The sequence below is a fragment of the Phoenix dactylifera genome, chromosome 1, assembly GCF_051530095.1.
Source record: "Phoenix dactylifera cultivar Ajwa chromosome 1, Ajwa_hap1_PhDact_Kaust_v1.1, whole genome shotgun sequence".
Classification (NCBI taxonomy): Eukaryota; Viridiplantae; Streptophyta; class Magnoliopsida; order Arecales; family Arecaceae; genus Phoenix; species Phoenix dactylifera.
In genome coordinates, this window is record NC_143190.1 from 4437289 (window position 1) to 4464510 (window position 27222).

Here is a 27222-nt window from a genome sequence, read left to right on the forward strand (position 1 = left end):
TGATTTAGTTGCAAAATTGCAGAGTTTGAAATGAGATGATATCCCTATTTTAATACTGCAAGACATTTGAAAAAAAGATGATTACTTCTATTTTAATCCTGCATTGTATTTGAAAGGAAATGATTATTCTATTTTGGTACAGCATAGTGAAATAAAATGTGAAATTTTGGTTGATACTACATATGTTATTGAAATGAGTCTGTTTACTTTTTATGTATGAGAAATTAGTTTATTATGGATATTATAAAAACTCTCTAGTTCGACTATGGTTCGGATCTAGCTAATGGAACTGATCGTTGGCCACATATCAGAACCTAATTTATTCTAGATCTAGCCAATCGGAGCTGATCGCTTGTAGAGCTAGTTCTTTTTGGCCTAGCCTGTTCGAGCTGATTACTGGCACATACTGATGATTCTCATGTTTTGCTCTCAAAACATATCTCTTTACCCTACCATGGGATGAATCATGGCTATGTGATTAAGAGCTAATTTTTTTTTGAGCCTAGCCAATTGGGATTAGTATTTACTATGATATTGGTTTCTTTGAGACAGACACTAAATTTTCTTTCTTGAAAACCCTTTATTATATACATTGTAGAATTCTGTATTATGTTTTGCCTGCTATCTCCTTCTAATGCCTCTAATTTATCAAGTCATTGTTTTACTTCTTGATTATGTTATATGTTTTTCACTTTGTCAATTTTTTTTTTAAAAATATGGTTACTTATATCCAAATAAATTTTGCCAAGCATTAGGAATTCATTGTAAATGCAAAACTGGAATCTAACTGAAAACCAAATTCAGATCAAACCAATAAGATTAATGGTTTTTCCCTTTCTATAAACCCCCCCCCCCCCCCCCCCCCCCCAAAAAAAAAAAAAAACCAAATAAATAAATAAATAAATAAATAAAATGATACATGCATATATATTGCTCCTTTTGCGTTTATCAAGTAATGCGATCATCAACAGTTGCAAACTGCTAATATTTATTTGATGTAACAGTCTTCTAGTCACATACTTCCGTTAAAACTATTGTGCAACTATAACAAGGGAAAACAATTGATGAAATTGCCTCGATTCCACCTTCTGTATTGCAGAAACTTTAATTCTATTATATTACAGTAATCATAGAAACCTTTTAAAATTGATGTGCGGTGCATGAGATTAGGAATGCTACTTATATCCATCCTGAAAAGTAATCATAGATTATGTTAAATTACAAATCAACTTCTCAACCTAATTCTCTCTGATTTCTTGAATTATAGTCATTGGGTTAGAAAAAAAATCATATGTTCATAAGGTTAGAGCCTTAAAATTTTATATTATAATAATTTAGCCTGGTTTGGATTGACCCACAAATATAACTGCTGAAAAATGAAATGCAGCAGTCGAATGGGTCACTCTGATAAAAACCTAATGAGACTTTACTAACTCAACCAATTAATAATACTTTCATATTTATGAATTAATTAAATGAATTTTTATACAAAATTTTTATGTTATTTTATATTTTCTCATATTATGAACCAGTCTTGTAGTTCATGTCACACGAAATTACGAATATATCTTGGACTTGAATCAGGTCCTCAAATAATAGAAATATTAAGATGTAATTCCTTATATCCTTGCTACTATCGGCTGAGTGCATCATCCTTGAGCGAGACTTGGCCATAGTGATCGATTGGATATGAGAGAAGTGATGGAGGGTAGATGAAAGTCTCCTGCTATGCGACATTCGTCTGATGCTGAGAAAGTATAGTGTCTTTCAGATAGTGCACGTGTATCGAGAGGCGAACAGAACTGTAGAATGGATCGTTTCCATATCAGGGGGCACCCTTTTCGTATTTGTGTCAGATTGTAGCTGTTGATTCTGCTGGCTGCACTTACATTGAAGTAAGACGAGCAACCATTGTACCAAAAAAAAAAAAAAGAAGAAAGAAAAGAAAAGGAAGAAAGAAAAGAAAAGAAGAGGAGAAGAGAGGAGAGGAGAGAAGAGAAGAGAAGAAGAAAGAGGAAGAAGAAGCGCCATCCAAGAAGTAGTCCTCTTTATAATTAAGCGCCATAACAAGCATTCTCCGCAATGAAAACTCTAATCTTGTCACGGATCCATTACTTCAGCCAAAGAATCTAAGGCCACTCATCAGACTTTAAAAAAATAAAAAAATAAGGGCACGCTAAATATAGGCGACACGTGTCCTAATCTGGTACAGTCGGACGAAGGACTAATCTCTCGCCTCCGGCCGCCGCACGCTCCCGCCGTCCGACCAGAGAAATAAATCGCCCAGCCCAGGGCAATCTCGTAAATTTGGACGCCATCGCAACGCCTCACACCGAGCTCCGAAGTCCTCTTCGTTTCTTGAACACCACGACCGCCACCGACGAGGTTCCGTTCAGCGCCCGCACTGCCACCACCTCCGACGCCCTCAGCAGCGCCGCCACTGGCGCCGCCGCCCTCACCGCTCCCCCGTGCCGCGCCCGGCTCACCACCATCGCCCCGACCCGCCCCGGCCGCAGCACCCGCTCCATCTCCAGCACCACCTTTGCCGGCGCCCCGGCCCGGTCCAGCCCGGAGGAGAACACGAAGTCGAACGCCACCCGCCTGAACGGCAGCCCGCCGCACCCCTCCATCGCCTCCACCGCCGCGTTGACCCCCATCTTCCGCATTGCCGCGGCGGCGGCGGCGGCGGCCGGGCCGGAGCCGCGCCCGACGCAAAGGGCGCGGTCGCCGGGCCAAAGCCACTTCCGGGCCATCAGATCCAGGATCACGGCATCCAAAATTGGCGCCGGGAGGGAGGCGCCAGTGGTGACGGGAGCGCCGTCGCAGGCGTCGGAGGAGGCGTCGATCTCGCGGAGGGAGGGGAGGATGGGGAGCGCGGCGACGGCGGCGGAGACGAGGAGGATCTTGATGACGAGGGATCGAGAGAGCAGATGGTGGTAAATGAGCTGGAGTTTGAAGTGGTCGAGCTCGAACCTTCCCATGGGGGAAGCTGGGGTTGGGGTTAGGGTTTCTCACTCGAAGAAGTAGGGTTTCCCAGAGCCAAGAAGAGGGGTGAGGGTTAGCGAGTACAGAAGCGGGAGGAGGTGTGGTTACCGCCAACGAGGAGGGGGGACGGTGGCGGCGAGGGGAGCCAGACACGTGCCGGGACGCGGAGGCGGCACGTGCCAGCCATGCTCTCGATGGAGAGAAGAAGACGGAAGCGGGAGTGAAGGGGATGGGCGTCGGTGGTCGACGGAGGCGTTTTCGTACCAGAGCTATCGGTGGAGAGTCTTAAGAACCGCCCCTCGATATGTCTAATTTTACGAAGCTACCACGGCTATTTTAAACGTCCGCGCAGGACGTCAGTGGCCCCTTCCTGCATCATATGCGCCATCTGATTTGATTGCTGGCTCTTTCATCGATGGGATCTGAGTGACTTCGTAACTTCGGCTCACATTCCATGCTTGCAGGTATGCGATCAGAGAGAGTTTAAGGCTGAATTTAGTTTTTATTTTAAAATCAAGATCCATTTGGAGCAGTGTTATTATCTTGATTAGTAAAACACTAGTGAGCTAATAGTTGAGCTTTGGAGGAAGTTACACACTTATGTTTAATTGTTTACATGGTCTGCTGCTTGTTACCTATTGCCTAACATAGTTTACATGTTAATTTTGCTAGAACTATATAATGAATTCTAGATCTCACTTATTTTTTAGTTAGAGCTTATATACTTTCTGCTCATGGCTCAGTGGGTTTGAACCATGACGGTGCTGGCTTATGGTTATATATATATATATATATATATATATATATATATATATATATATATTTAAAAAAATTATGATATCGTTATTGTGCTGGCGTATGGTATAGAAGACATGTCCAATAAAATATTCTCTTGATATTTTCTATTGAAATAAAAAGAGATTGAATATCTTGATGCTTAGCTTTAGGTTTGATAATATGCAAGAACTACCATGCATCCAATAAATGTAAGGACAAAAGGTATGCTTAAATATTTTCTAATATGACCTAAATTATTGTTAGTTTGGATCTCCTTAGAACTTTGTTTTAATCAAATCTTAACGATCTTATAAGATTTTCCATTCAGATTGGAATATTATTCCTAGTTAGGTGCCGAAGGAGCCATGATTTGTTAGAACTAGGGTAACGATGGCAAGTCCAATACTAGCAAGCATAAGGCCTTCTTCCATCTACTTAGCTCCATTAATCCCCACATTGAAGTGGGAAAATGAGAGAGAAGGGTTGGAATGTCACGTGTTCTTTGGTTTTATAAGTTACTGTAGACTAGTCCAGAAGGATTCCCAGGGAGGGCCAGCCCGCCCACAGAACCACGCAATATACCGGTGACAGCGCGGCAAAGTTGTAGTTTCTTCCAAATCGGAGGGGCATTAAGAAGAGCGGTGCTCACTCTCTCTCGCACCAATAATACCGACAAGCTACGCCTGCCATTCTCCTGACGGCCCCCCTCCCTCCGAAGTCCCAACTCTCGGCTATCCGAAACCCTAACCCTAATATGTGATCCTCCCAGTTAGTCCCCGCCGGCGATCTCTCCGATGGCTCCCGTCCGCGTTCCCGCCCGCGTCTGGGTGCCACTCCAGCAAACGCACCGCCGTCTCCTCGTGGGTGGAAATCACACCTCCTCCAGATTCTGCACTCGCTAAACCTTCTCTCCTCCCTCCTCTCTGGTTTTCCATCTCCTCAAATTTCTTCCCTTCCAGAAAGGGAAAAACGCCTTTTTTCCCGCAAAAACTCTCGTTTAGTAGAGCTTGCAATGGGGCCGACCAGATCGCTGGTCCTTAAAATCCTCGTCGCCTCCGCCGCATTGGTGGCGGCCGCCCTCCTCCGCCTCGACCTCGCCGCCAGGACCGAAGGCGGCGCCGGCTGCTGCGACGCCTTCCTCTCGGGATTCCCCGCCCCTCTCGCGAACTCCACTGATCTCGACGCGGCCTTCCGCGAGCTGATCGCGAGGAACTGGCTCTCCCCCGGCGGCCGCGCCCTGTGCGTCGGTCCGGGCTCCGGCACCGCTGCAGCCGCCGCGTGGCGGCTGGGCTTCCGTACCGTAGCCGTCGCGGCCCCCGCCGCGGCCTGCTGCGGCCTCCCCTTCGCCGAGGCGTCCTTCGACTTCGCCTTCTCGGCGGCGCTAGACCGGGCCCGGGTGCCGGCCCGGGTGGTTTTAGAGATGGAGCGGGTCCTCCGGCCCGGCCGCGTCGGTGCGGTGTTCTGGTTCCTTTCCGGTCCGGTCCGACCGGATGGTCTGATGAAGGCAGCCGCGCCGGTCGCCTCTTGGTTGCGGTTCTCGGAGGTGATCGGAGCGCGAGCAGTGAACGGATCCGCGATGGTGGTGTTCAAGAAGAGGGGCATTCCCGGCTCGGCGATCGCCGGAGTTAGCCGTGGCACGTCCGAAGACGCAATTACAAGACTGCCACTGTACTTTGACCAAATTATCGAGCACTTGCGCGTTGCCCTCGTTCCTGGAGGGTCTCTCGCTAAACTTCTGTAGGCACACGTGCCAACTCCTACGTATCTCTTGAAATAAAGCGCCGGCTCTCTCGCTTTCGCCGCGTTTCGGCGTCCGATGGAAGCTTGGGAGAAGCAAGCAGGAAGCAGGAAGTGTCGGGTTTTAATATTTTGTTTCGAAAGTTTGTTCGAAAAGATGATGCAGGGAGGTGGGGAGCGGCTGAGCTGCCCCCGTGTTACCTGTTTGGTGTGGTGTGGGTTAATAAAGAGGGCCCCACCTTTGGTTGGGATCCTCGTTTGTTGTGGTCCGTTGGCTCAGTTGTGATTGGGTGTGCCTTGGATATGCCGGGCCCACCACCATTCCTCAGGTGGACTGGCTTCTTCTGTTGTCTTTGGTAGTGATTTGCTTTCTTAGGCTTTCTTTTACTTAAAATCTTTGATCCAGTGTAGTGTGTTTCCTAGTTTAGTTCGGTGTGTGTCACTTGGCTAAATTTGCTGATGCTAAGTTGCTAATATCGTGGCATGGTGGTGTGTTAAATTTTTGTGTGAGGAGGAGTCTGCTACTTTTTGCTTCTTGGCCCGGGTTGAGCAAGTGATATCTAGATAGAGAGTTAGGTTCGTTGTTAGTAGAAGGAGCTAATTCCTTTGGAACTGTGAAGTTTGGAATTGATGGTTCTGTGGACCCGATAAGACCAAGAAGAGAGGGACAACATAGATCTAAGATTGACCTGTGAATTTTAGCTTGGATGGTACAGTGTCTTGCCTCTAATTCAGAGATGGGAGATTCAATTTCTTATAGCCATGGCTTTTTTTTTTTCAATCCCTAATTAATTTTCCGGTTCTGCGAGCAGTGGCTCGGTTTTCATAGGGTTCTGTATTTCAGCTCAGGAGGTGGGGTTGCGGATATAAGTTAGACTGTGGAGTTGGAACCCCTCATCCTTTCAAAAGAGATAACAGAAGTGAGATTTTGGATTTATAATTCACAAACACCTTTCGCATGTAAGGTGATGTACAAGGGTGCTGGTCGAAATACCAAAGAAGGTGCAAGCTATAAGATTATAAGCTGAAACATTAAGAGGGCGTTTGGTATGGGCGATCATTCCAAGATCAATGGCGATGTGGGTGGAGTTGACGAGATCACTGCATTTGGTTGTACTATAGTGATCCTACATGGTAGTGCCTAAATCATCCTCACTTCTTAAATCACTGCCTAACTTAGTGATGGAATACCCATTGTTAAGATTAGGTATCCAAGATCGCCACATCTTGGACTAACATTTGGAAACAAAAATATTCTTTAGTCCAGCGAAAAAAATTAAATATCAATATATTATTAATATATTACATCAATCTTATATATTATCGTATATTATATTGACATTAACTTTACCATATAAGCTATTTATTTTGTAATTACAGATAAACAAATTGTAGCCAGTTTTATCACAGTTGTAATAAATTGTTTTTTTTTTGATTGATTGTTTGATGATTTGTTAAACATTTCTTTAAAGATTTCTATTTTAGTAGAGGGTTGTAGCCAAGTCCTGTTTTATTAAAGATGACTTGTTGGCTATCTAAAATTATATTTAATTTTTTAAAGTTTAAAATAAATTTATCAACAAAAGATTTTAGCTTGTTTATTTTTTTACTTAAGTTCTGATTTTCTTGCAGTATTGTTTGTTTTACTTTTAAAATATTTTCATTTTCATTTATCAAAGTTTGATTTTTCAATTTGAGTTCTCTACTCCTATGACTAAGCTTTTTAAATTCACCTAATAATTCATAAAAAGCTTTTTGAAGTTCATCAAAAGTAAGTCATTTAAGGATTCAGAATTTACCTTATCCTCATGAACTATGAGGCTTAAGTTTGTTGTTTATTTGGCTTTTTCTAAGCTTTCCGCAATGGTTGGCAGTTCGTTCTATAGTGATCTGGTTTCTTATATTCATAGGATATTAGCGGCTTTTTTCTTTTTTTTTTGTTCCGCTCACCATTAACCAAAGGAATTCTCCTAATTCCCTGCCTTCTTCTCATCAATCTTCTGAATCTTTTTGTGATGAGGGCCATTTCTTCATCATCCTTTGTATCATCAGATTTTTCACTCTCTTCTTCTTGTTGAGCAGTTGATTTGAGAGTGATGGTCCTTTTTTTCTTTGATTCCTCTTCTTCAAGCTATTACTTCATAGATAGCTTATGAGTCATCAACGAACCCAACAATTTTTTTAGAGGAAAGGCATTGAGGTCCTTTGCTTCTTGGATGGTTGTAACTTTGGCCTCCCACGTTCTTGGCAATGACCTAAAAATCTTTTTCACCAAATCACTGTTACAGTATGATTTACCAAGACTTTTAAGGCCATTTATGATATTTGTAAAATGAGTAAACATATTAAAAATAGACTCACTGGTTTTTCATTTTAAATAACTCATAGTTATATACAAGCATATTGATTTTAGATTCTTTAACTTGATTAGTGCCTTCATGAGTTACTTCCAGCCTATTCCAAATTTCTTTAGCAAAAGAGCAAGTAGATATGCGATTAAATTCATTAACATCTAATGAACAATACAAAATATTCATGGTCTTAGCATTTAGCTGTACTATTTTCTTATCAAATTCATCCTATTCTTCTTTGGGTTTAGGAAGAGACACACCATCAATTATCTTCATGGGTATGTGAGGTTCATTAATTATGGCACTCTACATGTCATAATCTAGTGCATGAATAAATATGGGCGTTCGAGCTTTCCAATAAGTGTAGTTGGTGCTATTAAATAGAGGAGGTCTGTTCGTCGAGTGACCCTCGAGGAGAGAGATACCAATAGGGGATGCAATAGATCTTTGACTTGTTGATGGTTAGGCCAATGAGAAATTTGAGTACCAAGCTCTGATACCAGTTGTTGCCCAGCTATGCAGCCCAAGAGGAGGATGAATTAGATTTTTCGAAAATTTTAACTAACAATGAAGCAGAATAAAGTTTGATAAAAGAATATAAACTTTAGCAGTAGGCAGATAAGTAAATAAGCTCAAGATAAATGCAGATAGATCAAGCAATACATACACAAGAGATTTATAGCTGTTCGCTACCAATCCTACACCTACATCCACTTTCTAAGATTTTCTTTTGGAAAATTTTACTATAATCTATAACCCAAATTATAGCCTAGTTGTTTTTTTGAATTCACAACCAAAGCTAATTGATTTTTTCAGGTAAATCAATCAAAATCTACAATCGATTAATTTTTAGGTTAGCAAACAACCTAGTTGATTTTTTCAGTAAATCAACCAAAATCTACATCGATAGTTTTCTAGGTTCACAATCAATCCATCTGATTTTTTTAGCAATCAACCAAAACCTTCGCAATCCAATTTCAAGTTTATATGGAGTTTCAATCCTTGAAACTTGGTATAACAAAGAATAGAAAGAATTTAAGCCCAATGAATTTAGTTCCAAAACAATAAATACAAAGTAGTAAATAGAACTAGACTCTGTTGGTTGACTTGATTGCTTTTGAAGGTGCTTCACCAACTCTCTGATGTTAAGTATGCGAGCGATCAGCTCATAATGAAAACATTTGAATGATATCTTTCTTGAAGCTCTCTCTTTTTGCTTTTTTTTTTTTTCTGGCTCTAATGTATTTGTCTTTGTAGTACATGAGCTTACTTTTTTTCTTGGGTGTTCTCTTGCATTTATACTCTTTGGAGAAGATTGGAGCACTTTTCTAGTTGTTAGACAGTTAATAAAGCCATTGTGCAATGAAAATAGTCATTCTGATTCACAAGAAAACTAGCCATTACTATTGTCAGGCGCAAAAGAGTCGACTCGCTGTTTTATGGAGTCGAATTAAAATTTTTAAGAGTCCACTCATGATCTCCAGGAATCGTCCTAAGCTTGTTTCTGTTTTTGCTGCACCCTATATTTCTTCTGTGGCACTTGTGGAGTTGGTTCTCTCAGTTCGGAGGGCGACTCGTCAGATGACTTAGGTCAACTTGTTGCTTTCAGGGATCGACTCTTTAACGGACTAACTTTCACTGTTCTCTGTCTTTCACTATGGCTATTTTGAGGTCGACTCGATTGTTTCTAGAGTCGGACTAGAGTCAGCTCGTGAATTTCATAAGTCAATTGGCTAATGTGATGATTTTTTCGGCTCTCTGTCTTTTCTCTATGACCATTCCAGGGTTGACTCGCTTTTGTCTGGGGTTGACTATTGCTAAAGTCGGCTCATTACAAGTTTGGGGTTGACTCTTGAGATAGCTCAGGATGTAATTTTTCTGTTTTGTATGTGAGCTTCAAAGAATTGCTTTTATGGCCTTTTGGAGTTCAATTTCTTGATGTAGAACTTCATATGAATGATCTTCATTTGAAAGTAGTTGATGACTTTCTTTTTGCTTTCTAAAATTAATCCATAAACTTAAAATAATAGATTAGTCAAATTTTGACTCAACTATTTTACATTATTAAAACCAACCCTTTAGGGTTAACATAGACCAATACACCAAGGGTACAGATTGATACACCAAGAAAGTGCAAATAAAAACACCAAGGGTGTAGGCCAATATAGCAAGAGTGTAGGCTAAGCGATTGTGGTCTAGACTGAGGGAGGTGGAAGCTATTAGCCTAGAATAAGATGTTTAGCAGAGTTAAGTCTAAGAAGGATGGTTAGCTAGCAGCTATCATTATCCATGATATAAGAGAAGTCACACTATCCGAAATATGAGAAGAGTGGTAGCGCTACTTATTAGGCATAACTATAATGACTGGCCAGAATAGCAAGGACGAGTATCAAAATAGAGTAGTGATACCTATGGTACCACTACTTAAGATGTGAGTGGAGGATAACACTGCCTATAATACATTGGTAATAGTGGCCTATGTGGCACTATGTCGATTAGTATAGTAGGGAAGGTGAAGAAGTAGATGAGGGAAGAACAACAAGGCACAGGGAGAAAGAGTGAGCGTGGACTTTATAATTTGTGTTTAGTCTAAAAAGAGTAAGACATCCACATGCACGTGCTTATTGGCCATGCATCGTGCACATGCATAACTCGATCAGTGAGCGAGCGAGCATGGGTGTGCATCTGTGGCGTAAATTCCATAGATCCACTGATCGAACCAGGGTCCACTAGTTATGGAAGCAGTCAACGCAATCATTTGTATTAATTCTTCTAATATGGGACTAAAGAATTTAAATAAATTGAAATTATAAATGCTTTAATAGTTGAGCTTTTTAACCAAAAATCAGGATTTTTAAAAGGTGTTTAAATATTAAATATCATATAACATCGCAACAAAAGCACAAGCATTAATGTTACAAAATGAATAAAGATCGCCTTTTTTATATTAGGCTTTGTTTATAAGTGTCATCTTAGGTCCAGACCTAAGATGATGCTTATAAGCACCGTCTTAGGCTGGCATCTGGTTTTCAACCTCCGATGACGCAGAAAAGCGTCGGCTAAATGGGCAGGAGTCCCACGACGCTTTTGAGCATCGTAGCACGAAAAGCGTCGGCTAAGCGAGCAGAAGTCCGACGACGCTTTTAAGCATTGTCTACTCACTCCCTTCTTTGATGCCTGCCTAAATAGCGTCGGTAAATTTTGGGGCCGAAGCTAAAGTTACTGACGCCTCTACGTAGCGTTGGTAGCTAGATATCGGCAATACCCACTTTTTTTGTAATGGTAACATCTCATTTAGACTTGAACCTTGCTTAGTATTGATCGTATCAAACTAAAAGAGTCATAGTTGATTTGATCTTGAACTAGATTCTCTGCATTTAGATTTTAACGGATTGTATACGTTATATAGGACGCTATACATATTTTTAATTTCATGAAAGTTGATAGGGTTATCCAAACCCGTTGTTGCATCCATGGGGACCACTATAATTATTATTGCAATATTATGTGCAAATTATAATGGGAATCACTATAACATATTGAAAATAGTAATTTTATTAATATATTATAGTTAGTAATAATATAATAATAATTACTATAATATCATATTATTATAAAAAGTATTTATAGTATACATCATTAATAATTAATTGATATTGAGTATATTAATTTTATATAATATTAAATTGTGATTTAAATACAGCTAGTGAGAGGGTGAGAGGATACAAAATGGGTAGGATAAGATTATGACTTAAATTGGAATTTTAAGTTGTAGTTCAAATTGTAAGCATGCAAACAACTACATTAGTTATTTGTAAGAAGTAATTGCAAATGCAAGTTATCCAATTATATACAAATAAATTTTTTATGAATTAAAGCTTAGGTTTGATGATAGCTAGATTTCCTTTTTTTTTGTTTTTTGTGGAGTAGATGGTACAATTTTAGTATGGATACATCCAAAAAGATTGGGTGAAACTCTCCCAGCAAAAGTCTCGTGCATGATCAATAATATGGGAAGCCACTTGGTCAGTTGCACCATTCGTCTCTCGATTTGCATGAACTATGTAGAATCTAGTAAAGCTTGTAGACATTCTTCAAATATCCAACGGTAATAGGTGAGCTCTATATGTATGGAATTGCTTGGTCACACACCTAACCATAGTCGGTCAACGAATCACCCTCCTTCCTTGTGTCACAAAATTATGGCAGTGACCTTTGAATTGTGATGCCTCCAGGTAGTAACATAATAGGCTAGTTGAGGGATGCACAAAAAATCAGCCAAATTGTGAACCTAATCCGAACAGGTCGTTTTGTTTTAGGTAATATCCTTTTTTTAATTCATTTTGGCGTCGGTTTGTGAAGAAAAAATATAATTCAGTTTCAGTTTGAGTTGCCCCATTAATTTTTTATATATGTCTAGATTTAGTCCATTTGATGCAAACTAATTCATTGAACATCAATACGATAAATCAAATTAAATCGAAGTAAATTTTTTGAATTAGTTTAAACTAATTTTTTCTAATAGGTTGGTTTAATTTTAATTTTCATTTTAAAAATTCAGTTCAAATCGATTCGGTTTCAAAAATAATCCCAAAATGGATTGGGACGATGCACACCCGTAGGGTGGTGAGGGCTGGGCCGTCATCAAGGGAAACCAAGTTCAAATCAAACACACTATGCTTTTGTTTCGCACCTCTTGGCCGGAGTAAGATCAAATCAAACGTTAATACATGAATTTCTACCGAAAAAAGTTCTGAAGAAAACTAAACTTCCTGATTGCAAACTGCTGATTAATTGTAGGCACCGTTAGTACGTTGGACGCTGCCAAAATGGACACGTCCGTCGCGATCGTCCGCCGCTCGTTCCGCGCTCGATTCGGATCACCAATTACGGTCACCGCTCCCATTGGAGTACGGTGCTCCACCTTCTCCGCCTATCCAGGCTATCGGTAACCTCACCGTCTCAACTCTCCTATGTAGTTCGCATCTCCAATGGCAGCTTGTACTCGCCCTCCTCTCTCTTCGCGCCATCTCCTTTCTCTCCGCTCACCATGGCAAACCCTTCTCGTATAGCCGTTATAGGCAGCGGAAGTAATTCCTTCGGTCCCAACTCTCTCTAGCTTAGAATTAATTTGAAAATAGAGAGAAAAAAATTATGACTCCAATTTTTCTTGTTCAAACTTTTTTGAAAGAAATCTTGTTTACTTTTTTGTGATTCAATGTTGATTTGATGCAAAACACGGGTTGTCGATGGATGGATGCTTGTCAGTTTCCGGGGCGGTGTGCGCGTCCCTGCTGGCCGGCAAAGGAGTTTCCGTCACCGTTTTCGAATCAGGGAGAGGAGCCGGTGGGAGGATGTCTCAAAGGAGGTTCGCTTCCTTCTCCACTTCTTTTCCTCTTTTAATTATATTTTCCTGACTTTTTAAAAAAAAGCGTTAGAAAAGTGTGTGTGGATTGCGCAAATCTAATTTAATAATTTATGTCTTGTTTAAAATGCTATCTGTCAGATGTATTCGGATTGGATGCTGTTCTTCTGAAATGGGGATCTTTTTCTTCTTTTTTTTATGCATTGGAGTGCGTAGTTTAACTAATGAATGGGTTATTTTTGGTTTAAAAAAAGGAAAAAAAAGAAAGAGGGAAAAGATTGTCAAGTTGGTTCTTGTTATTCTGCATTTCAGACTACAATTCTTATGAAAAAGGATGAAGGCAAGAAAATTAAGAGTTTCTTCGCTCATTTTAGCATGTTTTGAAGTTCCATTTGCATATTTTATAGAGAAACCATGGAAGATGGGAAAGAACTCTTCTTTGACCATGGCGCTCCATATTTTACTGTGAATCATTATGAAGTAATGAGCCTTGTCGGCTCGTGGGAAGCACAAGGCCTTGTTGCTGAGTGGAAGGAGATTTTTGGGTCTTTTGACCGAAACACTGGCAAATTCCTTGATTTTGAGAAGGTACGTGTGCAAAACTTGATTTATTAACATAGTTGATAAATATGCATCAATTTCGAGATTTTTCTCCAGGGAATTGTAAGGCATGAACATACTGTATAAGGTTAGGACCATACCTTGACTCATGAGATCTGAGATCAAACCTTGAAGAAATTCATTGCAACAGAAACTTGAAAATGATTGTCGACAATGAGATTCTTCGAACCTAACTACACAATAGACAGTGCTTTAGGCACGTGTCTGATATTTCTCAATAGATCAATCTTTTTGGATGCATAAGGATAATGGGGACTCATAGGCTTTTCTTACCTGCATTCTAGGAGACCAAGACCTTAGGGATCATTTATAGTTGTTTCTCTAATCCATCAGGATAAACTACTTGAAGGTGCAATAGACTTACTTTATCAGTTCAAGCCAACTTGTTCCAAGTTTCTGACTCATTTCCTGATTATGACGCTTTGTGCTCATTACAATTTCCTTTATGGATAAGATACTCATATCCATCATCTTGTTACCATTGGTTATCTTGGTATTATATGACCGAGGAAGTTGCATTTAAGTGAATTATGCCAAAACATCCCAGTAGCCTTGAGATGGAGTCCATAACCCGTAATCTCATGATAAAGTTCCTCCAGCAAACTTCAAGTGCAGAAGCCTTATACCATATAACTAACTCAGCTTTTATGGTTAGAAGCAACTTCTATCTTTTGCTTTATACCTCTCAAGATTACTCCACCAGCTGGTCAGATGACATAGTATGGCATTGACTTCTTACTATATGGACATTCTATGTAGACATAGTTGGAACCCATATATTCAATCACCTTTGGAAGATCTGCTGACTATATCTAAGCATGTAATCTCATGTTGATCTGACCAGAGAGAGAATCCTCAATCGGCTCAATTCAAGTCTAAACAACTAGGAATAAAGAAACTAGAATGAGTTTTTGTGGACAATTTGAAAGAAAGATTTTTCCCTCTTTATTTTCACAAAACCTTCAACAAAGTCCTTGTCAGAATTACAAGGGCCTTCTTTTATACTAGTGAGTTCTGTCTTCTGGTTAGGAGATACAACTTGGTGGCTTGGTTAAACTCCAGTAAATATATTTAACCAGTTTGATTAAGCAATTTGGGTAGCAAATGGAATCAAATTGCTGCCTAAATTATCGCCTGCTGATGATATTTTTGGATGAGGAGTGTTATTTCAACAGGTCTTTTTGACCTCAAATATAAAAAATTGACAGCACTTGAGGAAGTTTTGGCCTTCAAAAGTTAAGTTTCTTGATCAAAGGTTAATGGAGGCATGCTTTTCTCTCTAGCCTTGTCCAAACCTACTTGAAGGTCGCCTAGCCTAGCTGATTTACAATAATTTAGGCAATGGATGATGGATTCCTTGAAGGTGTATTGAAGCACTTTTTGCATCTATTGTATTTTGCTTCATGCTCCATGAAATGGTTCTACCAGCTAGTTAGAACATACAGCCTGATATTAAGTTCCTGCTATCTAGACATCCCGCAATCAAAATCTGTATGTTCAGTTGTCTGTAGAAGATAAAATGAAGCATATGTAATCATGTAAACTTGAGTTCCTTGAAGTTGGAGGTATGAGCACGTTTGTTGCAGTTGTTTAGACATCCATGCCAGGCTACTATGAAATCTTTCTAAAACTCCAACAACAAATGCATTTTCTGGTTCGGTCCAAATTTGGGCATTCATTTTACTCCCAACCATCTGGATGAAATAAGGATCTGTCTACTCGTATCTCCTTTCAACTTTATCGTTTGGAGATTATGTCATGCTTAGCTTGTTTCTTTTGATGATGGGTTCAAGACTTTTTTAGCAGTTCTTCATGCTGAATCTCTCTAAAACTTTGCTAATATGAAGCCCTTTGAGATGATAAATTTTTTCCCTAAGGCCTATCTCTGACACTAACATGAGATAACTGCTTAGTTAGCTTAGTAAACTTAGTTAGCTTAGTAAACTCAAATCATTGCTAGCAAGTAGGATGTTGTCCATGTAATAGGAGAAATCTACTGTTGCTAATTGTAAGGTACATAGCAACGTTCAATAATATTCTCTATAAAACCATAAAAAGTGATAATGTTATTAAACTTGATACACCATTGATGAGGGAATTGCTTTCATAAATGTACACTTTCTTAACTTTCATACTGTATGAATCTTTTCTATTGAAACAAAATTTAAAGGTTGTTTGATTGTCTTAAATCTCTATCGAGAAATGAAATTCTCACACTTTGGTGAACCTGTGTGGCATAATGAGCCACTGCTGCCACAACTATAATCAAAGAGTTGTTCATAGACATCTGATGGAAACCTCCTTGTGATCAGTGCCTTTGTTTTGGGTAAATCTAATATCAGCAAGCCTAGCCTTTCTCCACCCTGACCTTGAATTCCAGTTTGGTTTTATAAATAAATCCATTTGAAGGTAGAAGTTTTTGTTCTTCAAGGTAGTTTAACAAATTCCAACACATAGAAGTACAAAAAGAAAACTAGGTTACAGACTTTCTTTCTATCTTGTAGGTCCAACTCTTCCTTCATGGCCAATCAGATAATGCCTATATAGTTGTCTCATCTGCTACATTATCATTAAAAATGGCAAGTGATGGGACCATCATCAACTCATCTGAAATGGGCACATAATCTGCCCTTAATTTGCTCAAAAAAAAGCCAGCAGGATAAGTCTCCAAGGTTGTCATTTTCAAGAAAATTAGCATGCCAAGACTCCACCAAATATTATTGGAATGTAAAGCTGAAAAGCTGAACTGTTTATAACTTCAGGATAACCAGTAATTTGGCCACTTATGGGCATTTGTGTCTAACTTCTCATGTGGCTTGTACACCCTGGCCTGACAACCCAATATGCATAGATGTGCCAACTTGGGCTTCCTACACTTTCACAACAACTCAGTTGATGTTTCAGGAGTAGCCTTGTGTGAAACAAATAAATAGAAAACAAGAGGCATTGGTAGTTTCCAAAGAGGGCATGAAGCTTTGGAGAGCGACTGTTAAACGAGTTATGAATCATCAAAGTGCACGGCAGTTACTGGATCAGTTTTGTATTGATATAGATGTGCTTTTTTCTCTTCGTTGTCCAATCTATGGGCCTTACAAACTGTCCTTTAAGCACTATCAACTATCAAGCAACTGCCTTTTTTTCAGGACCAAGTTGTAGTTGATGGTTATAGAAATGTATCTAGTAATCAATTCACGGCGTAGCTCATCCAACTTGGTGTTTGTATACCATACTTATGCACCTGTATACTTATTATTGGTAAACAGAGAGAAGATGGTGATACCTTAGTGAAAAATAATGTCTGTGTCACCTGCTTCTGTCTCTTCTTTCAGAAATGCGGGACATAAAGATGGATTACTTTTAAATTCAACTGAAAAAAGTGACCATATTCTTGGCAAATCGCTACTGCAGAGAAGGCTTAGACAGGATGCAGCTGTTCATTACATCGTTTTTTTCTTCTTCTGTTGAATGCATCAATGCATGCTTATAATTAAATTCTCTAGGTAAAAGAACACTACTATATTCTTTAGGTATCAATCCATGGAGCACTGTGGCAAGTTCCTTTAGACACATGAACTTACCCATCCCTACATTCATCTGCTAGTGTTTCAAATATACAATATATCACCATTTATGTATTTTAATCCTTCAGGAAGGGCTAACCAAGAAATATGTGGGTGTTCCAGGCATGAACTCAATATGCAAAGCACTATGTCGCGAACCTGGTTAGCTTTGAAGCTTAATGACAATATTTTCTGGTCTCTGAGAATAGATTCCATGTAACGTCTATTTCTGGTTGTGTTTTTCATTTCAGGAGTGGAGACCAAGTTTGGGGTCACTGTTGGCAAAATCAATTGGCTTCAGGATAGAAGTTTATGGTCGTTGACTGGTTTAGATAGGGAAGATTTAGGTCAGTTTGATGGTGTAGTGGCCTCAGACAAAAACATAACTTCACCAAGATTTACTGGGGTAACTGGAAGACCTCAACCTCTTGGTTTGTTGGCTTTCTATAATCCTCATACTATATGTCATTAAAGTTCAAACTACCCTTCTGTTAGGATAATCTGTCACTTTCTGTTTCTATAAGATCAAGCTTCAATCGATTTTCAACCTGAACTAGGAAAACATCTGACTGATATTCGTCATTAGTGGTAGGATGGCATCTCATGAGATAGTTCCAAAAAAAAAGTGTGACCATTGGATGCTTACTTTAGCTTCTTTCTCGTTGGGCCCATTAAATGTGGGTGACTTGGACACGTACAATGAGATTTAATGTTTAAATAATTGAATAATGCAGAATATAAGGATTTGAGTCATAGATGAATAGAGTTTAAATACTGAGTCAGAGATTAACTAAACCTAGTATTGGGATTTCACATTTGATTGCTTTTGGAGATAACTTTAATCTCTTAACACAAGGACATGTTCCTAAGTACACAAGCAATTCCATCTTATGTATGTATATTCTTTAATATGAAGAGTTCATTTTATGGTCAGTTGCTATTAAAACTTGACCAGAGTTTCTCAAATAAAACAGAAAACTAGCTATACCTTATGTTTATAATGTTGGATGGCAATGCAAGACATGGGCATAATTGGACATATTGAGAAATATTTGACAATAAAATAGAATGATTTGGGCTGCATGAAGATGAAAGCTTCAGAGAAGGACCAAGAAAACTGTAAGAATCATTTGAAATCTACAATATATGCCACAGGTGGCCCCATTGATGAGGGGTCATAAATTCAAGTTAACGGGTGTCAAAAGAGGACGGGAAATAAAACCTGGATAGAAGCAGTCTCAAGAAATAAAATCCAATTTCTATTTTTGAATTCAGCATTTTGGAGGAATCAATGGACAGGTAGGATCCATAAGAATCATCTCTGCTGAATAGACCTAGGCCTGTTATTTAGATCTTATGTTTGTGTACGAGTGCACCAAGTCCTTGGTTATGGATGTTAATTCATTTGATTGGTTCTTTACAACATGTGGCATAGGTAAGCTTATTTAATGCAAAAGAAAAGAGGAAGAAGAAAAAGAAAGGGAAATGGACTCCATGCCTTAACACTTTGTCCAGTTACTACATGAAGACCTTTTTTTTCTAACTTTATTCCTTGATCTAGCATTTTGTTCTGTGTGATGCAATATGATATGACTTTGTAAACAAAAATATATATTTAATACTCTGATGCACCTCCACTGATGATCATGTCAGATATATCGTCATCTCCAGAATTGGCAGTGATGTCACAAGATATTCCTGTTCGTTCTTGTTTTGTTCTTATGTTGGTATTCCGAGAACCACTTTTATCGGTAAGATATTTTTCTTTCCTGGCATATTTGGCAAAATCATTATTGAAGCACCATAAACTGGTCATTCTGAAAATAACTGTCATTTGAACTGGACAAGTTCATTCAGAAACTTAAAAAAATTGTCATATCAAGACCTGTGTTGGCATCGACAATCGACTTAAATGGGGCAACTTGATTTTTTTCATGCTTCAATGTTTTCGTTTCTATGCTGTTATTTACACATTTTGTCTACATGATTTTCATTGGAATGCAACTTATGTTTAGATATCAATTGTTTTGTTTTTATGTTTATAAACTATTAGGTATGTTTTCGTTCATCGGTTTGTCTTAATAATAATTCTTTCTGTACATCTGCATTTGCTTGCTCGCTCTTCCATGCTGTGTAACTGTGCTGCTGAGGGGCATTGAACCCAGGATCTTAGGTGCTAAATCAAACAATGACAGAGGATTTAACCCAATATTTTGTTTTCCTAACATCATCTTTGCAATTTGTGTAGTAAGTTAATCTATATGTTCTTGTAGAACCTTAGTTACAGAAATTTTCACGACTTCTAGTTATGGTGCTGCGCTCACTTTGGAATCTCCTGAAAACACATCCCTCCACCTGCTTCCTTATCAAAAGAGAAAAATATAAGAGATCTGCTATCTAGCACCCATCCCTGAATCTGCTCTTGCACCTGCACCTGCTTCTAGTAACCAAGTATAGAACTTCTCATTGCCTAAGAGTATGAGGGAATTCAGGTATCTTATGCTCCCAATAAAGGTTACAAAATATAAACACAACCCGTATGTTATTTCTGATTGTTATTTCAGTTTTGACTGCATGAGGTTTCCATTTGATCTACTAATAATATGATTAATATGTGGGAGGGAATCTCCCACTTTTCATGAAAAATAGAACATGCGAGCTGAGTCCAATCTAGATGAAAATTACATGGAAATGATTCGCTTATAGAAACAGATTGTGGTTGATAATCCTTATAGTAATTGTGTGATTTATGGTTCATAAGTCAATTATAGATATAGTTCACCATATCGACCTGTACTACCCTATACTTGCCGTAGGGTACAATAGCTGTAACACACCAAGTTTGGTATGGCACAATAGTCTAACATGCTTATATCAACTGGAACTGACCAGTTTCACCCGGTTTTGTGTTGTATCCACGTGTATCACTTGGTTTCGGGTAATTCCATGGCTAGGCATGAGAAAAGAGTCTCTGTCCCTGTATCGGTATGGAACATACCATATTATACCGTGCATGCTGTACTGTACTTGTAAGGTACTGATACAACAAATGTTGATCATAGAGTCTTATATATTTAAGCAATTGTGATCATTGCAACTAATTCAATATCTCAAGAGCAAGTGGAACTAATAGATGTTGGCTTCATTTTGTTTGAGATGCATGCAAGATTAAGAAGCTAACAACTTCGTTTGTGATCATGAAGAATGAAGATCAGTTGAGAAATTCTCTTGCAAAAACTACATTTGTATGAAATTAATATGGGTGATATATTCCAACATGGGTACAGGTAAATTTTTTTTTCTGGCTTGTGGACCTATGAATATTTAACAAATTTTCGGTTGTCAAACTAAATTATATCGTTTTTCTTAGTATTTCAAAACTTTAAGAGACATCATTTTAGATAAATCAAACCAGAAAATGATAGTTTTTGATGGTCCCAAAGGTCATGTAGTAAAAATACATGAATGGTAATGGCTTTAGTTAGTTTCAAATAATGGAAGTACAAAAGTCACAGTTTTTTGAGACACACACAAAAAAGAAAGATCAGTTCTTGATGCTGACTGATCCATGAAATTGGGCTTGAGCATCAAATGGCTCTAGATTGGGGGAGCTTATAGTTTCTCATACCGAAAAAGAGGTGTGCTGCTTCATCGGGTAGAAAAGTTTAACAGATATGCCTGTAATTAGAAGGACATGGGGACTTAAGAGCCATGGTTCAGATTCATTGAAGCTGGAAAACATAAGGCATCTGACATTGCTGAAGGGTTGTAATAGGTGGTCGTTTCCATTGTTTTGGGACTAATTAACAGAATATAGAAGAAATTGCTGGACTTGAAAATGCTTGCAGTGATGTTGGATGTAATCCTTCATAGAATGATTGTCGTAGAAGTTAGAGAGACAAGGCTTCACGGACATGATAAATTGTGCTTCTTTGATGTCCTCTTGGAAGAGTGTTTTGAGCATAAGTTTCAGCTCCTTGGATGCTTGATTCATAGTGGGCTTTATGAACACTATTATGGTGCGACTGGTCCTACTTTCAGAGAGATTCCCAGTGCTAATGTTCTTCATTTGTTGGTTCATGTTGATATCATATAGGAAGTGCATTACTGTCCTATGTTGTGGGAGTGGTTTCATATCAAGCCTATCGGGAAGGAGGTCAAGCTAACATCCTCTATTGATGAAAGACGTCACATTTCGCATGTAGACTATTGTCATTTAAATTTTTGATCTCTCTGCTGTTCTGTTAGAATTCTTGTTCTTTGCTCTAAATCCTTGTTCATGCAAGTATTTTTGAACAACTTTCGTTGCATGTTATTATACTATTGGTAAGTAGAAATTTAGAAAATTGGTCAACACGGGCATATTATTGAATAGTCAGGCTTATTGATAGTCTGCATCATTGCTTTTTGTGTCTTGGACCTGTTCTTAGTTCCGGCGGTCTCTGTCTTGCATCCAGAGCTAGTATATTGGATTTTTAATTATTTCTAGCAGCTTAGTGACCAGTTAATAAAGGCTACAAGCTGGTGCTTTAATTTAGTAAGACTGAGTTGCACCTCCTCTTTTCTTCTTGCTTCTTTTCTTTTTTCTATCTCCTATCATCTATGTTACAAATGCTTGTTCTGTTATAAGATTAGACTGTTCAAGGTTTTAATTAAGATATGGTCTAGGTGATATCTTATGTTCACAGGAGTTGTTGATGAAGCTGTAGTATGTTTGAGTTACATATAGAATTGGAAGTATTGACGTAAATAGAACTGGAGGGTGAGTTGGGATTGAAAGTTCTACAACAATATATAGCATGTTCACTAGTTGGAATTGTCGTACCGTCCGATACAAGGCGTATTGTACCGTACTAGAAGAAAACTGGTACAAAATACATATTTAAGTCGGTACGAGCGCTGTACCATCCGTATTGAGGCAAACCGCCTCGTACCAAGACGTACCGGCCCCGTACGGAGGCGTACCCACCCGTACCAAGGTGTACCCACCCGTACCGAGGTGTATCGAGGTGCGTAATGGCCCATACCGAGGCGTACCGAGATGAAAATTGAGAAATTAGGTAAGAGAACTATTTCAGCACGGAGGTGTACCGATAAGGTATCCGGTACCGAGATTGTAGACCTTGAATAGAAGTATTATAAATTTGATTGTGTTCCTATAGAAATATTTGGACATTACTATGAATATTAAATATTAATCCTTAATTTTGAGAAAGATGAAATTGCCAATTAATTGTGACATTACTATGTCTTTTTTTCCTCTTGATCTTGCCTTCATGGATAATTTGGGGTTTTCTTCTGAGAGTTTCGATATCTTGATGGATTACCTGTTCAAGTAGTGCGTTCAAAATTCCTTTCATCATTAATTCACTACCAGGGTGAACATGTCCACAATTCCTTTGTTGCAACATGTAACATGTCCAATATAATAAATTGATCCTATATATTTGAGAAGAAAAATAGTACAACAGTCATGGTTGCTTCTTATTTGTATTTGAAAGAAAGCACTTGCGGGCTTTTATTTTTTATTTTTCCTCAAAATAGTTTTATGTTTATGTCCTACTGTATGAAAAACATTTGGCACAATTAGTGCAATCTTGATCAAGAGGACTGAGTTTTCTTTCTTTAAGGCCATTTTTAAGGATTTGTATCCTAGAAGGGCAAGCCCTTAGGGCTGAGGTGCCAACCAACTATGCTAATAGTTGTTGGTGAATAGCGATGTTTTTATGAAGTCAAAACCTATTTTCTTATTGACTGGTTTTCTTTTGAAGAAAAAGTCAAGTGAATTTTTGATGGCGGACCACTGCAGGGAAAGAGAGGAGGAAGAAGAAGGGAAGGAGGAGGAAGAAGAGGTTATCGAGACACAGGAAGAAGAGCTTATAGAGACGCAGGAAGAAGAAAAGAGGAGGAAGAAGAAGAAGAAGCAGAAAGGAGGCTAGGGTTTTTATTCAATTATTCAACTCCCTCATACATGAGAGGACTGGCCTTTATATAGACCTTACATCTTGACCAAGTCAAGTTAATCAATTGACGACATACCAAACTTGGATCCTCAATCCATTGACTAAGTCAATCGATTGATTACATACCAAAATCGATCCAATCACTCGATCTAATTACTTGACTCAATTGACTTGATTAATAACAAAACAACTGACCAAATTGACTTGACTAGGACAAAAGCAAATAATGCAATAAAATAAAAATGACTCGAACTCAAATGGACCCAATTTAGGTATGACTCAATCCGAGGGCTCAGGATCATCTAAACGAATGGCTCTGGTGTCCCCATCAATTTTTTATATTTTTACTAATTTGTGCCCCCCTCCTGGGGACCTTGGCATGAGTTCTCACTCAACACCCTGATAGAGAGAAGGATACCTTGGAGTTTTGGGGAGAGTAGCACAGATGAGAGAATTGTCTCGCATGACAAACTCGATGAAGAGACCCACATATAGCATGCCTTGGTTTTAGGGTTACTTACCCAGTTACCCCCAAACTGTTCCTCTCAACTCTACCTTGGTCGTATGACTGGTAATTGGTAAAAATGGAATATCTTATCCATCAAATTGACATGCATTTACAACTCAAAATAGAAAGGAAAAAAAGGTATTGAAGCCAATCCTGAGTACTACTTCATGATGCTTAATTTTGGTATTATTAGCTCTCCACCTTATTACTGTTTGAGGTTACTTCATCTTCATGTTAATATTTTATCATTTTACAAGTTGAAATGCTGAATTTTGTGTATAGTCCTTCAGAAGACTGTGTCTCATTTTGCTTTTAATGTTTTAGATTCCTGTGAAAGGCTTTTCCTTCAAGAACTCTGAGGTTTTAAGCTGGGCTTTCTGTGACAGTAGTAAGCCTGGCCGTCCTTGTTTATCCCCTGATAGGTAAGCTACTTCCTTACCCACTATCTTGTGCTTTTATATATACATACATATATATTGCTACAGATTTATTTTTGTCAAACATTTACTTATTTCCTTCATATTCAGTGAACATTGGGTTTTGCACTCAACAGCAGAGTATGCAGCTAATGTAATAACCAGAACTGGGCTTCGAAAACCTACAAATGATACACTGACCAAGGTCGCAGAAGAGTTGTTCCAAGAATTTCAGACCACAGGATTGGCCATTTCTCACCCATTTTTCATGAAAGCTCACAGATGGTTGGTATATTTGTTCAGTTGTTTAGCTGATTTCAGCCAAGCAACCTAATCTTTTATATAAATGTGTGCGTGCATGTGTCTTTCTATACGTGTGTATAAGCATCTGGATGTGTGTGCATGCATGTGCACAAGCACATGTGCAATACAACTATCTGTATATCTACGTGCATGCACACTCTATGCATGTAATGTAATTGAGCTAGAATCCAAGTGGAGCAAGCCTGAAATTTATTAGTTAAGCTTGAAAATTATTAGTGCAAATTTGATGGCCAGCTATTAAAATCAAAACTTGAAAATGCTAATTACGTTATAATTTAACGTCCCAAAATAAAAAAAAATAATATGCTTTTAGGTTATTTTACTTGGGCAGCAATTGAGCACAAGACCGAGTATTTGAAATGTATAATGAGCAAGATAAATTAAAAATCATCTGGTTCACTGTACTGGACCATACTGCTCTGTACCAGCATATATTGTACTGTATCGGTAGTGAACCAATACTTGATTTGTGGGGGTACTGAGTGTTGGTACCACGAACCTGAATGTACTTGTATCGATACTGAACTAGCATGGTACTAGTACACTTATTAGACTAGTACTACAAACTATGATCCACATTGTTAATCATGATCTACATATCTTGAAACATATAAGAATCGAAGTTCAGTGGCCTTGGATACTACTAAGTAAGGTACGCTGTCTCGGTACCGAGCCTCCTATTGGTGCTACCCTATCACTGTATCGGTATGCTTGGTACAAGGCCTAGTTTAGTGTACCAAATGTTGGTACGCATCCTGTACCGTGTATTGGTACTGACCCTGTATGGTACGGTACACCTTGTACCGTCCAATTTGGTAGAGTATGGTATGGCGTACCATGCTACTAAGTAATTGGGGCGAATTTGTTACCTAGATGCTCTAATGAAACTCTATAGCAGATTCCACAGTTAGTAAGTTGTCCACCTCATGATAGATGATCTAGATTTATTAACTAATCATTTAATATAAAATCTTGTGACAAATCAATGGTAAGGTATTCATTACTTAATGGATTGTCTAGATTTGCTACTAAAACTTGTAGTAGATCTATTGTCTTATAAGTTATCCATTATCCAATACAAGGTTTGGATTTAATTGGACAGAGTTCGAACTATGAATGGCTCTTAAAATTACCAATAATCAAGTAGCTGCCATTAATAACAGAAGTTACAACAAATCCAGTGGCTATATTATCCATCATGTCTATTTCAAAGGCTAGGATTAAATCGAATCTTATGACTATTTGAGAGGTTGTCAAATCCAATGGTAATGCTTTTATATGTATCAAATCTAATGATTGAGATCTATTAAGATCTCATAAGCCTATAAAAAGACTGTCAAATTTGATGATAACAACTATGTTAAATCTAAGGGCCGGGAACCATAAAAATCTAGTGCATGAGGCTCCCACCACATTGGGTTTTGAGGATAGTCAGATGCATGCAGCCTTATCCTTGTGAGCAGAGGGGATGTTTCTATGTTTCGAACTCATTTCACCTAGATCATTTAATTATATGCCAACTTCATTTGACCGTTCAAAAATGCAGGGGCAGTGCTTTCCCAGCTATAACTATCGGTGGGGAGAGGATGTGTCTGTCGGACAATAACAGAAGGTTGGTCCTTTGTGGAGATTTTTGTGCTGGTTCTAATGTTGAAGGTGCAGTACTTAGCGGCATACGAGCAGCTTCAAAGATATTAGGAAATTAGAGCAACTTGTGATGGAGTTGCACTTTACACCACCTGTGGGGATATGTTGGGTAACAATGTTATGTTTCTGTGTAATGCATGTAAAATGTGTTAGTTATTATGGTATGTCAATGGATTTCTCAAAAAAAAAGGGGTTATGTTAATGTGCACTTGGTTAAGGGAGCTATGGCTTGTAATTATGGAGATCATGGTCATCTTTGGAAATTCTTTGCTGCAGCTAACCAAAAGGTTTGGACATTTATGAGCTGCAGGAAGAAGGCTATGTGTACATTTTATGTCCCTGCACAATCCGCATCGAGATTTCTGATAGGAGAAAGTGAGAAACTTAATTGTTACGGCCTTCTTGTAACGTAGACATTGTTCTTTATTTATACACCAGATCTAGTTCTACATTAGCCACTCAAGCCCTCAGTTGTTGCGAATACCCTGCAGTATGGTATGCATGCACTTATAATGAAAAATTGCACTTTGTTGCATCAAACTCTCATAAGCAGCTTTCTTCTTTCTGCTTGAGGAAACCATGTATAAAATCCTTTCAGATGTTAGTTCTTGATCTTTGACCAGCAATCCATGTTTCATCTACATGGCATTGATTGAACAGCTTTGGTCATCAAAGTTTCAATTCATATTATGACTGGCTCGTAACTTGTAACTTGGGAGAAGATTGGCTTGGCATGAGCTTAAGCAAGTCAGTCAATCGTAGGATGTATCTTCTTTTGTAGTTCGAGCTCATGTAGGAGAGAACAATATGCAAAGTTCCGAGTATAAAAGGTTGTGAGGTAGAGGAAAGAGTGATATTTTGTTTGGAAAATTGTGTTGACCTCCAAGGTATGATTATGAGCAAAAAACTCAAACTAGAACAGCAAACCCAATTGATGTAGATCCTGATTTCAAGTTATTAATGAATGC

At 38.7% G+C, this 27222-nt stretch overlaps 1 protein-coding gene across 3 annotated transcripts; it reads left to right on the plus strand.

Annotated features, from left to right (window-relative positions):
- Window positions 1-12791: 12791 nt before the first annotated feature.
- On the plus strand, window positions 12792-26717 carry LOC103717914 (FAD/NAD(P)-binding oxidoreductase family protein). Of its 3 annotated transcripts, none has more exons than XM_008806483.5 (9): window positions 12792-12940; window positions 13119-13218; window positions 13623-13803; window positions 17486-17558; window positions 17648-17827; window positions 19050-19147; window positions 24192-24289; window positions 24395-24568; window positions 26154-26717. In XM_008806483.5, exons 1-9 carry the CDS (start codon window positions 12901-12903, stop codon window positions 26311-26313), a joined length of 1104 nt encoding a protein of 367 aa, XP_008804705.3. In that variant the 5' UTR covers window positions 12792-12900; the 3' UTR covers window positions 26314-26717. The 3 variants fall into 3 exon arrangements, with proteins under 3 accessions (XP_008804705.3, XP_026664576.3, XP_026664575.3); XM_026808774.3 differs by having other exon boundaries at window positions 12793-12940; window positions 17648-17743; XM_026808775.3 differs by lacking the exon at window positions 26154-26717 and having other exon boundaries at window positions 24421-24566.
- Window positions 26718-27222: the final 505 nt, after the last annotated feature.